Below are 14,950 nucleotides of genomic sequence, written 5' to 3'. Positions count from 1 at the left end.
GATTTTAGCAAAAAATAATACATAATATATGTATATACCCCCCCTTACCCCTTGACCTCTGAGATCCTTATTGTCTGGCCCTATTCCCCCCCCCCCTTTGTCTGACCTGATCTTAGGTATATATACATCGGTCATCCCCGGCTTGTCACTCCCTTCTTTCTCTCTTCCCTTTAAATTTATATCTTGATAATGTCTTGTTTAAGACGAAACGTCGATGTCAAATAAGAACAAATGGAAGAATATAGAGACCTAGTTTCAATTCACCCAGTTAATGGAAAATCTCTTATCAGGAAAATCGAGAATACGAAGAAAAAACTGAAGAACTACAACAATGCTGTTGTTTTTAACTCCACTTGTATTACTGAGAACCTGCTCCCCCCTTTACTAATATATATATATATATGTAATAATAATGATAATAATAATAATAATTTCACCTATACATATTTAAAACTTTTAGAGCATGAGTTCACGTGCATATGCATTATGATACAGTTCAATTCTACTGGTCTTATTCATGTATCAAAACCATCCAGTAAGGTTGAAATTTTGTTTGGCTATTGTTTATAAATCAAATTGTTCCATTTGAATTTATGTATTAAGGAACTTAAGAGACTTTGAAACCCCCAAAGACCATAGTAATGCAGCATTCTTGTAGAGCAAGAGATTAATTTCTGTTTAAGAGAGGAGTGCTGGTCACATATATACATTTATATATATAGAGTACATATATATTTACACATGTATATACAAGTACATACATATGTGTATATATATATATATATATGTATATGTATATATGTATGTATATGTATATATATATATATATATATATATATATATATATATATATATATACATATATGAATAGAATCACCAGTGACGGTGAGGTTGATCAAATAATTCCGACTGTCATCCCCGGATTCAAACTGGGCATGTGAAACCTCACTGCCGTTGCCTTACCAACTGAGCTACTGACCCTATGAAATTCTCCAGCCTGGAAGTTAATCTACTTCCTGAGGAACTAAGTCGACTGCTAACTGCCATCCGTACTTATTATTTTACAGAGAACCAGAGCTTCTTAGCTAGTGGTTAGACCAGTTTGTTTCCTTGATGGACTTATCATCGTTGTCATACCTGAATAGAATCACCAGTGACGGTGATGTCGATCAAATAATTCCGACTATCATTCCCGAATAGGGTCAGTAGTTCAGTCGGTAAGGTGACAGCAGTGAGATTTCACATGCCCGGTTCAAATCCGGGGATAACAGTCAGAATTATTTGATCAACATCACCGTCACTGGTGATTCTGTTCAGGTATGACAATGATGATAAGTGCATCAAGGAAAGGAATTGTTCTAACCACTAGCTAAGAAGCCCTGGTTCTCTATAAAATAATAAGTACGGACGGCAGTTAGCAGTTGACTTAGTTCCTTGGTAAGTAGATTAACTTTCAGGTTGGAGAATTTTATAGGGTTAGTAGCTCAGTCGGTAAGGCGACGGCAGTGAGATTTTATGTGCCTGGTTCGAATCTGGGGATGACAGTTGAAATCATTTGATATACATATATATGATTTGTATGTAGAATATTGTGAGTAATTGAAAATGAATATAGAAGGGTATTTTTGAAAGAAGAAGAAAAAATTATCAGAAATTGTAAGTCTCCATCATTGTCGGTTTTTCTCTATCTTTGCTGTCCTCTGTACATGTCTCAGTTTGTCAGCACATCTCTCTTTGTCAGTATTTGAATTTTTGTTAATTTATTTATTTATTTTATTATTTTCTCTCCAGAGAAAAAATAGACTGCAGAAGTACTGTGCTGTTATATTACAGATCTGTTTTCATGAATCGGGGTGATTGCATTAAATATTCCAAGAATAAACATGGAACCTTTGATTTCTTTCTTTCCAGGGGAATGACCATTACCTCTGGAAGTGTGACACTTGAGAAAGATGACAGTAATTTGATTGGCATCAGCATTGGTGGAGGGGCCAAGTACTGTCCCTGCCTCTATGTTGTGCAGGTTTGTTCAGTTTTGTCAAGTTGTTTATATTGTCATACTGTTTTGAGAAGATTGGACTCTATTTATTTACCTAGTTGTATTATATGGGAAAGGAGATATCCTTGTAGTGACCCATCTTTCTGTCTCTCAGCATCTATTTTGTTTTTAAATTCTTGTATGGGTTTTGCACATACAGTTTTTTCATTCAATTTGTTCCAGACATTTATCTCTGTGTTTTGTGGCATGTGTATATCCACATGCTCTGAACAGTAGGAAAACGACTTGTTAAACGAGTGTTCTGTACTCTTGTTTTCTGGTAGACATGTAGACATCAACATGGTATACCTTGTAGCTTTAGAAGTGGTCATCTACACCCATTGCATTTAGAGTTCAAAAGAAATTGTAATTTGAAGTGAACAATAACATATATTTATATATTATAATAACTAATAACAATAACAATAATAATTATTATTATTATTATTATTATTATTATTATTATTATTATTATTATTATTTTTACAAAGTCCTCTGTGAGGGGCACCATCCTAGCCTTCCGATATGGGGGGAGTTTGTGACGTTAAACCACATCATCATCATCATCATTATTATTTTTCCCCCAGGTATTTGACAATACTGCTGCTGCACGGGAGGGCACATTACAAAGTGGTGATGAGATAACTGGGGTCAATGGAGTCAATGTAAAGGGGAAATCCAAGCAAGAAGTTGCACAGCTTATTCAACGATCTCAGGTAACGTGGGGCAAGGCAAAAGTAATTAAGATAGGACCAGAGCTAGTAATGTAATTAAGACAACTTGTACTCATTTTATTTATATGATATTTATTAGGTTTACTAATGAAACCTGTATCCATTTTATATTTTCAACTTGCTTGTCTTTCAACATATTTTTCCATAGCTGTATAAAAAAAAATCACTGAATCACAAAATTTGAGCCCTCGAATTATTGTAGTTCTGAAATATTGCTCATTTTCTGTTGAGATGCAGTTGTAATACAGTAACTAAAAAAGTATTGTATATGTAGATTTTTTATATCATAGAAAATAACTAAGATTAATTGGTTTGGGTTAGGGATAATTAGAATCAAATCAGTGGCACTTAGTTCCCTCCTATGAGGAAGAGGATATTACCCACAGCTGGGACAGGAAGTTCTGCATGTGGGATTGAACCCAACATTGTTTTTCTCCATAATCAGATCATCACTGCATAATTTGTACGCAGCTTCATTGAATTGAATGTGTGATTAATCCTTTTTGTCTTAATTTGTAGGAATTAGTAATTGAATGTGTGATTAATCCTTTTTGTCTTAATTTGTAGGGATCAGTAATTGAATGTGTGATTAATCCTTTTTGTCTTAATTTGTAGGGATTAGTAATTGAATGTGCAATTAATCCTTTTTGTCTTAATTTGTAGGGATCAGTAATTGAATGTGCGATTAATTCTTTGTCTTAATTTGTAGGGATCAGTAATTGAATGCGTGATTAATCCTTTTTGTCTTAATTTGTAGGGATCAGTAAGTATACAGTACAACAAACTCCATGCTGAACCAAAACAAGGAAAGAGCCTGGACATTGCCCTCAAGAAGGTCAAACACCGTCTTGTGGAGAATATGTCTTCTTCCACTGCCGATGCCTTGGGGTTATCCCGTGCTATTCTCTGCAACGACTCTTTAGTGAAGAAACTGGATGACCTTCAGCGAACAGAAGAGATGTACCAGGGCCTCATGGAGCAGACAAAGAGGTTATTGAAAGCATTTTTGGATCTTGCAGTTGTGTATAAAAGTAAGTAGTTGAATTCAGACTGAATTGGGAGATTCAACATGATGTATTTCATAATGGATAATCATTGCTTATGTCCATGGTTATAGTGTTACAATGAAGAGTTAAGTCATGGAGGTTGGTTATTTTATATTGATTGGACACTAATGTAGTAATATAAAAAGTTATAAAACTGGATTTAAACATTTCAGATTTTGGGGACATATTTTGTGAAATTGGTGTCCGGGAACTTCAGCCAAATGCCAATGAGGCCTTCACACAGTTTGGGGTGGCGCACAGGCAGATGGAGAAGTATGGCATTGGTATGCTGAAGAAAGTGAAGCCAGTAAGTAGGCTCATTGTGCAGACTAGTGGTCATGGTAATTTACATAAATATACCAAAGGCTTTTTTCCCCTTACACGGGAGGTAGCCAAAAGAAAAAGGCATAGGAACCACTCCCACCCATTCCATCCCCTACATACCCTACTCCCCTCTACCCTCTTACCTCCGTCTTATCTTGACACCTCCTGGATGACGGGTCATCCCTGCATCTTGTCCACTGCCCTGGGTCAGAAGCAATGTTAATTTGCAGTGTTAAAACTGTGATAATTTCTTATGACACAGACTTAGCCCACCAAATACATGAAAACATCTGTAGCAGGATTTTCCCCATATATTATACTGGAGGTGGATTGATGATACATATCCATGCATATACCAAAAGCTTTTTCCCCCTTATAAGTTTTTTTTGTTTTTTTCTTTCTTTCTTTCTTTGGGCCGCATCAGAATATCATTCACACATACTCCCTAACCCCCCATCCCCCACCCACTCCCTTCCATGCATCACATAATAAAAAGGCTTTTTCCCATGTATAAGGGGGTTGCCAATAATTTCATTGATTGTACAACTGTTATTGTAACGTTTGTGTGTAGATTTAGTTGAAATATGTGAGTGTTTTCTTTTTTTCTATGAGGATATCTTCATATTTTTCAGATTCTCAGTGATCTTGGAACTTACCTGAATAAAGCCATTCCAGACACAAGATTAACAATCAAACGTTACGCAGATGCTAAGTTTGAATACCTCAGCTACTGCCTAAAGGTATGTCATGATTATCTCTGTAAAGATTTATGTTTTTTGTAAATTCACTTGTATGTGATCAAGTATCAGTACCATTTTATGTTGTTTGTATAGTAATTTCTATATTTTTGTTAAAATAGTAAAACCAGGACAGATTAAGCTAGGCTTTCACTATTTTGTTTAAAATTGCCCTTTTCATACAATGAAGTGATGAAGATAAACCAACTCAGGGCACTCCAGCAGTTGAAGTACTATACCCACTGCATTGTTTTTGATGCACTGTGACTGGAGAAAGGGTGATCCTTCATCCCTAAAGTGCTTAGATGAGAGGGGTAGTCTATCTATCTATCTATCTATATACCAAGTGCTTTTTCCCCCTTATAAGGGAGGTTGCCAAATCAAAGGCATGTACCCACTCCCACCCATTCCACTCCCATCCACTCCCCTTTCCTCCCTTTCATCTTAGCTCCTCATGGATGACGGGTCATCTCTGTATCCTGCCCATTGCCGAGTCAGAGGCAGTGTAGCAAGACACAGTATATCCACAGTAAGGCTGGTTCACTTAATCAGCAAACCCCCCATCTTCGTCCCCTAACGCAGAAAAAGAGAAGACGGGGCTGTCAAAATATCATTCACATGTAGCACCCACTACCCCCCACCCCTCCCTTCCTTACATAACAGTATTGTCTGTTTGATCAGGCCAGTTCACTGAATATGGGGGCTAGTCAGCTACAACTACAAAATAAATATAATCAAGACGCCAACATCGGTATCCTCACATACCCACTCACTACTTGTGATGCCTACATAGGCATCATCATATCAAAGGGGTTAACAAATTAATAAATAGATTTATGAATGCCTAAGTCATATATTGTATTTGTTACATATCATGAAAACTCCTTTTAGGGTACCTTATCTCGTCACCCTTTGTTCCAACTCCCCAAAATCATATTGTTCTCATTCTTGTCCATCAACTTTTATGTTTTTCTTAATGTCTTATAATAATGTATTTTTTTCCAGTGTGGACACATTGTTTTCAAGCCATTCCAGTTTTTTTTTATATTCTTCCTCCCTTCCCCTCTTACCCCAATTTTTTACCCAATCATTCTCATCTTTGTGGTTGTGAAAACCTTCGACATTGAAGAAACGATCTTGGTTTTCCTGACGTGAGGGTTTCTTTGTTTGGTGAGTTTGATATAGGGATTTATCTGACCATTCCCTCATTGTATTTTATGGCCTGTGTCTATTGTACACTTTCCAGAAACAAATAATAATATATGTTATTAACAAGGTATATGGTTCTCTGAACTTTGCTCTGATTAACAAGATGGCATTTGGATTACTTTTCCCTAATTAGACTGCATGTCCTCTGAAGAAACGAAACTATCTTTGATCTGATTCTCTTCAGAAATCTCCTAAGGCCTGAGTATGAGATCTGTACAAAAACCATGGTGCCCTTATTTCATACTTCTCCCATATCAACTGCAAAAATTATGAAATTAAGATGAAATCTCCACTGTATAAACCTCTTATCCTGCGAGAGAGATCCTGATCCAGTTACATTAGCAAACATATGTATATAAATCTGTAGTATATGTGAGAGAGTGAGTGATAGAGAAATAACACTTTTACCAAGTTAAAAGAGAAAATATGTTGTAGTAGTCTATTAGGGTGGACAACTAATTTTTTTTTTTTTTTTTTTTTTTTTTTTTCTTCCCATCATCATCATCATCATCATCATCAGTGGAGAAAAAGACATAGGGTCATGCACATACAGCTTCTTTCCTCTATATTCAGATTTGGTTTAACATCTCAAAACCCCCTCTCAAATAGAACAAGGAATTTTTGAAGCAGGGAATTTAATGTTGTATGCCAGTGGTTTCCAACCTTTTCTGGATTGAGGCACCCTTGCCAAGCCTTTCAGAAGTCCCAGGCACCCTTATTAGAAAATCTAAATTCTAGTTTGTCAGTATTTTGTTGATTCAACATCATTGTAACAAAATTTTGTCCCTGGATAATATGAAAATACTTATCTTTACACTGATGCTGCTTTAATGAAGAACAAAAATGGATGACAGAGAGTCGGTAATATGAAAATTATTTTTGCCCTGAATTTTGGTGGCACCCTCAGTTGATCTCATCGCACCCTTTGGTGCCATGGTACACTGGTTGGGAACCACTGGTTGTATGCCCTTACTATGAACTCTCAGTCAAACAGCCTCTGCTCTTATTTTGTACCCAAATAGTGACACTAAAAACATTTGGCCAGCAATCATTGTATATATTACCATTAGGTAAATGCAATTAAACAATTACAAATCACAGAACAAGAAGTCCTCAACAAACTACCAAATTTTGTACTCCACAAACAACCCAGAAATCAACCCAACCAAGAAATCACTCCCATGATAGACAAGTTACACTGATTCATCAGTGTTCAGGTCACCACCCAGGACTAAACAGCAGCACAGGACCACAATGGAAATAAGCTTACATGCTTTTTTGTGTTATCCTTGGCAATTGTAATTGTTATTTCGAATTATGTGTTCTTTTCATTATCTGCACTTCATGTATATTGATTCAATGCCAAATAAACATGTTATTATTATCGTATGCGGCGACATTGTGGTCCCCCAGTACCAAAAAGAACATAAAGAAAATAGAAAGAATCCAAAGAGCAGCTACAAAAATGGCACCTGCACTTGCAAACCTATCATACGAGGAGAGATTGGCTAAACTGGAGCTACCGACACTGGAGCAAAGAAGAGAGAGAGGAGACCTACTGACCATCTACAGAATCATGAAAGGCACAGAGATACTTGATAGAGAAGAATTACTAAACTGGGACAAGAGAAACACAAGAGGACATGGAAGGAAATTAAGAAAACATAGCTATAGAAGAGAACTGAAGAAAAACAGTTTTCCACATAGAGTTTTAGACACTTGGAACAAACTGGATAATGAAATAGTAAGCGCAAAAACCATTCACAAGTTTAAAAGCAAACTAGACACTGAGAGATACAATGGCGGGACAACACGAGCATAGCTCCCCTTCCCGCAAAATACAACTAGGTAAATATAACACAGAATTGGCCAGGCAACAAACATCATTTGCTCAAGATGCAATCACCTCACAAAGACACAGATCAGATTATTTTACATAGCTCTTGGCTCACTCATAACAAACAGCAACACAATATTTTCAGTGAATGATTTTTAGGCTGAACTGGTGACTATAGGCAGTTTCCTGAAGACCACAGGAAATAACCAAGTGATTAAAAATTCATATAAACTGGGTAAAGGCTGTCCTTTGTTCCTGTAATTGTACACATACTTCTTTCATCATTACTTGTACAGGAATACCTCATTATACGACTGAGTGCTATAAAGTAGGTAAAACAAGTGCTGGGTGTATGTGAAAGCCCCAGGAGGCAAAAATTGAGGAGGTGGTGGGGGGGTTGACAGCGTCCATGAACACAACCCCCCTATTATTTAAATGGAAAACCCACCTCGATATACAAATTTTCATATTGCGACCAGTCAGCTGGGAACGCAACTCGGTTGTATAGTGAGGTATTCCTGTATACCTATGATTCAAGGAAGGGTGCCCTCAGACTACAGTTAGAGCCACTAACAGTATGGAATAGCCTTGTAGTTAAAGCATGCTTCCAGTGATATGATGTAATGTAATCTTCTTGGGTGTCCAAGGGTAACCAATACTAACATTACTTTTATTATGCATGTAGGACTCTATTGTAAGATGTTTATTGCATTAAGATATTGATGTAGTTTTTTGTATAAGATTCCATTTGGTTGAGAAGTTTTTGTCATCATGTTAACCTTGAAGAAATTCCTATTTAGAATAAAGTATTTAAAAATATGGATGGTGGCTAGTATATTTGTAGATTTTTATTTTATGACTACCACTAGGTTCCACTAATTGGTTTAAAAAAATCTAATGCTGTGTAAGGATAACATGCTTTTTTACCAGTTACTTGATAAATTCTTATTCAGGTGAAGGAAATGGATGATGAAGAAACTCAATTTGTACAGCTGCAGGAACCCTTGTATCGTGTGGAGACCGGGAACTATGAATACAGGTATGTTTGTGTCTCGTATTTACCTAGTTGTATATTGCGGGAAGAGAGCTATGCTCGTAGTGACCCGCGATTGTATCTTTCCGCATCCAGTTTGTTCGTAAAGTCGTATAGTTTTAGCACTCTGTATCAGTTTGTAAGTGCATGTGTTATTTTGGAACTTTCATTGAATCCTTACCTTATGTAACCCCATTATAATCTAGTGTAGGCCTTATGATCTCTTGCAGCCTCCTTCATTCTTATGTTCTTATGTAACCCCATTATAATCTAGTGTAGGCCTTATGGTCTCTTGCAGTCTCCTTCATTCCTATGTTCTTATATAACCCCATTATAATCTAGTGTAGGCCTTATGGTTTCTTGCAGTCTCCTTCATTCTTAAATTCTTGTGTATTGTCCTCAGGGATAGGAGTACTGTTGAATTATTAACAACAAAATATGGATTGAAACTTGCAGTTAAAGTGCATACATGGTTTTTTAAAATTTTAGAGATAAGTGATTAGTAAGTGATAGTTTAGGTTGAGTCCAGCTTGAGCTCTAGTTCCTGTAGATTTTTTCTAAAATTTATGTTCTTGCTAATGGTTTACAATATTCACCTAAACAGATTGATCCTCCGCTGCCGTCAAGAAGCAAGAGCTACCTTTGCAAAATTGAGGTCTGATGTTCTCGTGAAACTGGAGCTATTAGATTCTAAGCACGTGCAGCATATTACTGAACAGTTAACAAGGCTCCTTGAGGGACTGTCTAAATACCACAGCCAGTGTCAGGAGCTTATGCACAACAAACATTGGTTCCCTATTGAGCTGGACCTGGTGGGGACAGCACTGAATACAACGGGTGAAAATATTCTGCAGGTAATTCTTATACTTGTCTCCCTGCAATATTTCCCTTTCTTGATTTTATAGAGAGACTGTCGTAGTGATTGTCAGGACCACCCATACTATTTAGAAAAAAGAAACGTTTGTGTGATCAAACAATGACAAGTTTACAAAACGCCTCTGAGAATCAAACTATGGTTAGAGGCCAAGATTTTGAAATGGGATACACAGCAAGACATTATCAGACATAACTAAACCACCACCCTGCTCTTTATCCCAAGTGCATTGGGTAGTGTGCACTAATTCTTATAAATGCACGTTGCTAAAGCATCTGTACACATCAGTGTTTAAAGTTTAATTCATTTTGTTAAACTTTTCAGACTGGGTCATTGGATGATGATGAAGAACTCCTGGATGGTGAAGATGCTGTAGATTTAGTTGGACCTTTAGAAAATCTCAATGTTGAACAGACAGAAACAGAGAAACCTGAAGAATTAGCCACAACTGGTTCATCATTTGAAGAGGTTAACTTACTTGGTGACTTGTAATAAAATTTGTATAATGTTGGGTAATTTCATTCATATCATTGAGAAAGGTATTAAATTGGAAGAGTATAATATTAGCCTATTATTCATATATATTTGTATATGTACATATGTAAGTAATGATTGGCCCAAGTGGGACCAGTGACAGGTACTTACTTGTGGTAATCTTGCAAGATGGGCAGCATAGCTGCAGGTTTTCAGAACCTGCGAACACCTTAAACTCCATCACTAGGTGATACTGAAATGATCCCACACCAATATAAAACAGACATCAGTCCAAAGTTTTTTCCCAGAAGGATCTTTAGGAGGGCCCAAAGACTGTTGTCAGCCACTGTGGGGGCTGCAGGTTTTCCACTTTGTGAAACTTGAAGTAGGAATTGTTATTATTATGACCTATGTGAATGATGAGAGAGATTTCTCATGTGAGACATTTAACACATTACCAGAAAGGAACACCACTCACAGCTGAAAAAGTCTGACTAGAAAAAGAAGTGAACTTGTTTTGCCTGATAAGTTGATTTGATGTAAATTCCTTTGCCAAGTAATTGGTAATCCTGGAGCTAGATGATGTCACCTGATGACAACCAGATGGTATTTTGTTATTGATGACCAACACCTCTGTTCTTAAGTTACGTCCACACAGTCAAGCACTGACCATCAGGCATGAGGGGTTTGTCCGTTTATGGTCACCTTTAGCACGCAAACCATCAAACTGCCCATTACTGACACTGTTAGAGAGCAATATGCGGAAGTTTGACGTCACTGCCTAATGCACAAGGTAAGGTGCAGAAAGATCCACTCAGTACCATGTTAGTAGGACATGATGTCTGCACCAAGTACATACTGGTCTCAACAAGACACAGTAACGTTGATTGACCTGTATAGAGCACACAAATGTTTATGGAATGTAAGGCGTGACACCATGGTGATTGTACTGCACTAGATTATTTCCTCACAATCCCTGCTTATGGCCAACAAACCAACCACCATAGTCATCCATGTGGACACCTTCACTGGGTACAACTCGACTGTGTGGACATGGCATTAAGGAGAAATTCATTCTGAAGAGGTGGCATCATAGAGGAGGTAAAGGAAGATTTAAGAAAGGTAGCAGAAAGGAAGAATAGTAAAAATTATTAGTGATTGGCATTCTTCTTTGATTGGAGATTAGTCTTCAATCTTAGGAGAACTGTGCACGGATCTGGCCTAGCCAGAAAAATATATTGAAACATCGCCGAATAAAAGGTTAACCAAACTTGAATTCATGTGTACCATATATTTTTCACCATTCATTGTTATATAGTATGTATGAAGATGGAATTGAAATGTGGATTCCGATGAATGCAGTGCATAATAAAAATAACTATTGCCAAATGTGTACCCATTGTTGGTTCCTTAACTCGTTTAGTGATGATGAAAACTGAAATGTATCTTCTCTCTGCTTCCAGGCAGTTTTATGAAGCTGAGGGAAACCTACACAGTGCATATACATGTATGCATGTGTGTGTGTGTGTGTGTGTGTGAGTGTGAGTGAGAGAGAGAGTGTGAGTGAGAGCGTGAGATTTCTCCCCACCTTCTCTGCTTTCCTCGTGAGGGAATAAAGAGGGAGGGTTGCCATGTAAATGAAGTGGCACTGCTGTAAAGGTGCTGTGTCTCACTGCATTGCTCCTGACCCAAGGCAGTGGGAAGGAGACAGGGATGACCCTTCATCCAAGAGGAGCTAAGATGAGAGGGAAACATTGGGTGGTGAATTGGAGTGGATGCATGTTTTGACTGGCTACCACCCTTATAAGGGGGAAAAGCCCCATGGTAAGTTCAGTAGATATATATATATATATATATATATATATACATTTGTATATGTGTGTGTGTGTGTGTTTTTGTTAAGTGTGGCTGACTGTTATTTTTCAAGCATATCCTGTTCAAAATGACAGGAGTGGGACTGATTTCTGTTGGGTTTGGTAACACTGGGTCTCCTGCAAGAGAGACCTGGGGTAACAGTTTGATTGATTTCTGTTGAGAAATGACAGAACATGCAAAAAAACAAAAAAAACAAAACATAAAAAAAGATAGAATTTATGCAGTGTTCTGCATCTTCACTTGGTATGAACTAGCTCTATTTGAGTCAGCATTTAAGGCAGGAATTGTTAAGGTGTAAAGTACCAAGGGCGGGACACACAATAGTTTCATGTCCCAACAGTTCCCATTTTCATAAAGGATTCTTACAACTGAAGATGTCAGACAGGAATCTGATCTGTCAACTCATTCAACAGGTGTTGCATAGTGATGGCTCCTACTTGAACTATGGAGTAGGTTATGTAGCAATATCCCTAGCTGAAACATACATACTTACATATACCAAAGGCTTTTTCCCCCTACAAGGGGGGGGGGTAGCCAAAAAGAAAAAGGCATAAAAACCACTCCCACCCATTCCATTTCCTATATCCACTCCCATCCACCCTCCTCCCTCCCTCTTATCTTGGCACCAGCTGAAACAAGATATAAATTAAAAAGAGAAAGGAGAAAAAGTCTTCATCTTCCCTGCCTGCTTAACAATTTGCCATCCTCACTGGCCCCCCACATTATCCACTGCCTCTGACCCAGGGCAGTGGACAAGGTGCAGGGATGACCCGTCATCCAGGAGGTGCTAAGATAAGAGGGAGGGTGGAGGGGGTGTGGAGTGTATTCAGGGATGGAATGGGTGGGAATGATTTTATGCCTTTTCCTTTTTGGCTACCCCCCTTGTAAGGGGGAAAAAGCATTGGTATATGTATGTACGTCCCCCCTTCATCTTTTGTATAGTCATGAAATTCAAGCAATCTCCACCTTGAAGTCCTGTCACCCACTGGTCCACAAAATCCATTCATGGATGCAATTGAAATCTGTATCCTTTGGTTGTGTGCTATATCTTGTAGGATGGATCTCTAACAATGGATGAGCTGACAAGGTTGCTTGATAGATGGCACCTAATTATTTTGATTCCTCCATTCCACTGTCAGTAACAGACTGTTCCTCAGTCCTTTGATCTGTAATGCAAAACATATGACAAAGATACTGGGAACAACACCCAACAAACTCCCCCAAAAAACAACCAAGCCTCGTATACATACATGGCTGTCTGCACATAAACCTAAGTGATGTCTTGAAACAACACTAGTACAACTAAGAACAGGAGAGTTGCATATCATACATGGCTGCCTCACGACATGAAAGGACCCTATCACCTGCCAATGTAAAGCTTCCCTCACGATACCAAGCATATTGGTAGAATGATTTACACAACACCCTAAAACCACCTAATGTACTCTGGCATCTTCCCTGTCCCCAACAACAGTAAGTCTACCAATTCCTGCACATCAAAATGCCAATACCTATATCATATCTACAACTTCCAGTAAAAAACAGGACTCTTAATCAAACACCCTTGACTAACATAACATAACATACATACATATACCTATACCAAAGGCTTTTTTTTCTCTTATAAGGGAGGTAGCCAAAAAACAAAGGCATAAAAACCACTCCCACCCACCCTGTCCCTATAATACTCCACTCCCCTCTACCCTCTTATCTTGGCACTACCTGGATGACGGGTCATCCCTGCATATCGCCCACTGCCCTGGGTCAGAAGCAGTGTCACAAGACACAGCACATCCACAGCAAGGCCGCTTCATTAAATCGGCGACATAACGAACACATGAAATACATTGTAAGATAAGATATGGTAGTGATATAGAAATCCTCACAAGAATAGAAGTGCCTGTAGTGCCCACTAGTCCAAAAGCCCACATCGATTACATTTTGACACCATGGCAGTGTCAACTGTTTGGAGAATAATCCCAATGCAGGGATGGGCAACCCTTGGCACACACACACACACACACATGAAAAACCAGGCACACTAAAGACTTTTCTGGCTTGCAAAACCCAGAGCTCATCTTAAAAAAGATGATAAATCTCCAGCTTCTGTTGTGTGACCATTGCCGTATGCAGTGCTGAGCTGTGAATTGGGGCCCTAGGGGGAAGAAGGAAGTCCATACTCTTGTGTAGACCTATATATAATTTTTGTTGGCACGCGAGAAAATGCTGTATCAGAGATTTGGCCGATTTCGGCACCTACACTTAAAAAGGTTGCCCGCCACTCTCCTGATGTCGGCAAAACCGCAATTTCAACAAGTTATCAGAATAGAGCCGTAGTTGCTGTAATAATTCTTTGTTGTGGTGTGTTGTGAAAGTTCCCACTTTTGAATAACCTACGCATACCCCATTACACTTCCTTATTTTGATCTTCAATATCATTCGTAAAGACGGAGGCGCTGGTGATTTGTCGGTCACGAAATAAAATGCCACTCACGCGCACACGGTTTGACGGCGCAGCGGTAGCGTTCGCAACTGTTACTCCAGCGGTCTGAGTTCGAATTCCGCATGGGGCTGAAATAATTTCAGTATCGCTGCACTGTGAGCCGGTACTCCAACTCTCGTGGGCGGGGAACTGGGTGTGTGCGTGTAAAGGTCACAGCTTTACCCATACATCGAGGAGGGTAGTAACTGCCGATCGCGAGTCCAACACGTGATCCAAGACCATGGTGAATCACACACACGGCAGTGGTGGCGACCCGAGTTCGAATC

The 14,950-nt window shown here is 38.5% G+C and overlaps 1 protein-coding gene across 4 annotated transcripts in view; it reads left to right on the top strand.

Moving 5' to 3' along the window:
- Window positions 1-10,340, top strand: part of PICK1 (protein interacting with PRKCA 1) — a 39,104-nt gene extending 28,764 nt beyond the window's left edge. For all 4 annotated transcript variants that reach the window (XM_076203208.1, XM_076203211.1, XM_076203209.1 and 1 more), the window contains 8 exons: window positions 1,912-2,023; window positions 2,626-2,754; window positions 3,530-3,803; window positions 3,992-4,125; window positions 4,775-4,882; window positions 8,879-8,964; window positions 9,563-9,812; window positions 10,157-10,340. In XM_076203208.1, coding sequence (XP_076059323.1) covers window positions 1,912-2,023; window positions 2,626-2,754; window positions 3,530-3,803; window positions 3,992-4,125; window positions 4,775-4,882; window positions 8,879-8,964; window positions 9,563-9,812; window positions 10,157-10,324 — 1,261 coding nt within the window. In that variant the 3' untranslated portion in view covers window positions 10,325-10,340. The remainder of the gene's footprint in view (window positions 1-1,911; window positions 2,024-2,625; window positions 2,755-3,529; window positions 3,804-3,991; window positions 4,126-4,774; window positions 4,883-8,878; window positions 8,965-9,562; window positions 9,813-10,156) is intronic.
- The last annotated feature ends 4,610 nt before the right edge of the window (window positions 10,341-14,950 follow it).

The sequence above is a fragment of the Oratosquilla oratoria genome, chromosome 19 (genome assembly GCF_046742065.1).
Source record: "Oratosquilla oratoria isolate Oo_2021 chromosome 19, ASM4674206v1, whole genome shotgun sequence".
Lineage (NCBI taxonomy): Eukaryota > Metazoa > Arthropoda > Malacostraca > Stomatopoda > Squillidae > Oratosquilla > Oratosquilla oratoria.
The sequence above is the reverse complement of the archived record's forward strand: the minus strand, read 5'-3'. Positions and strand labels throughout refer to the sequence as shown.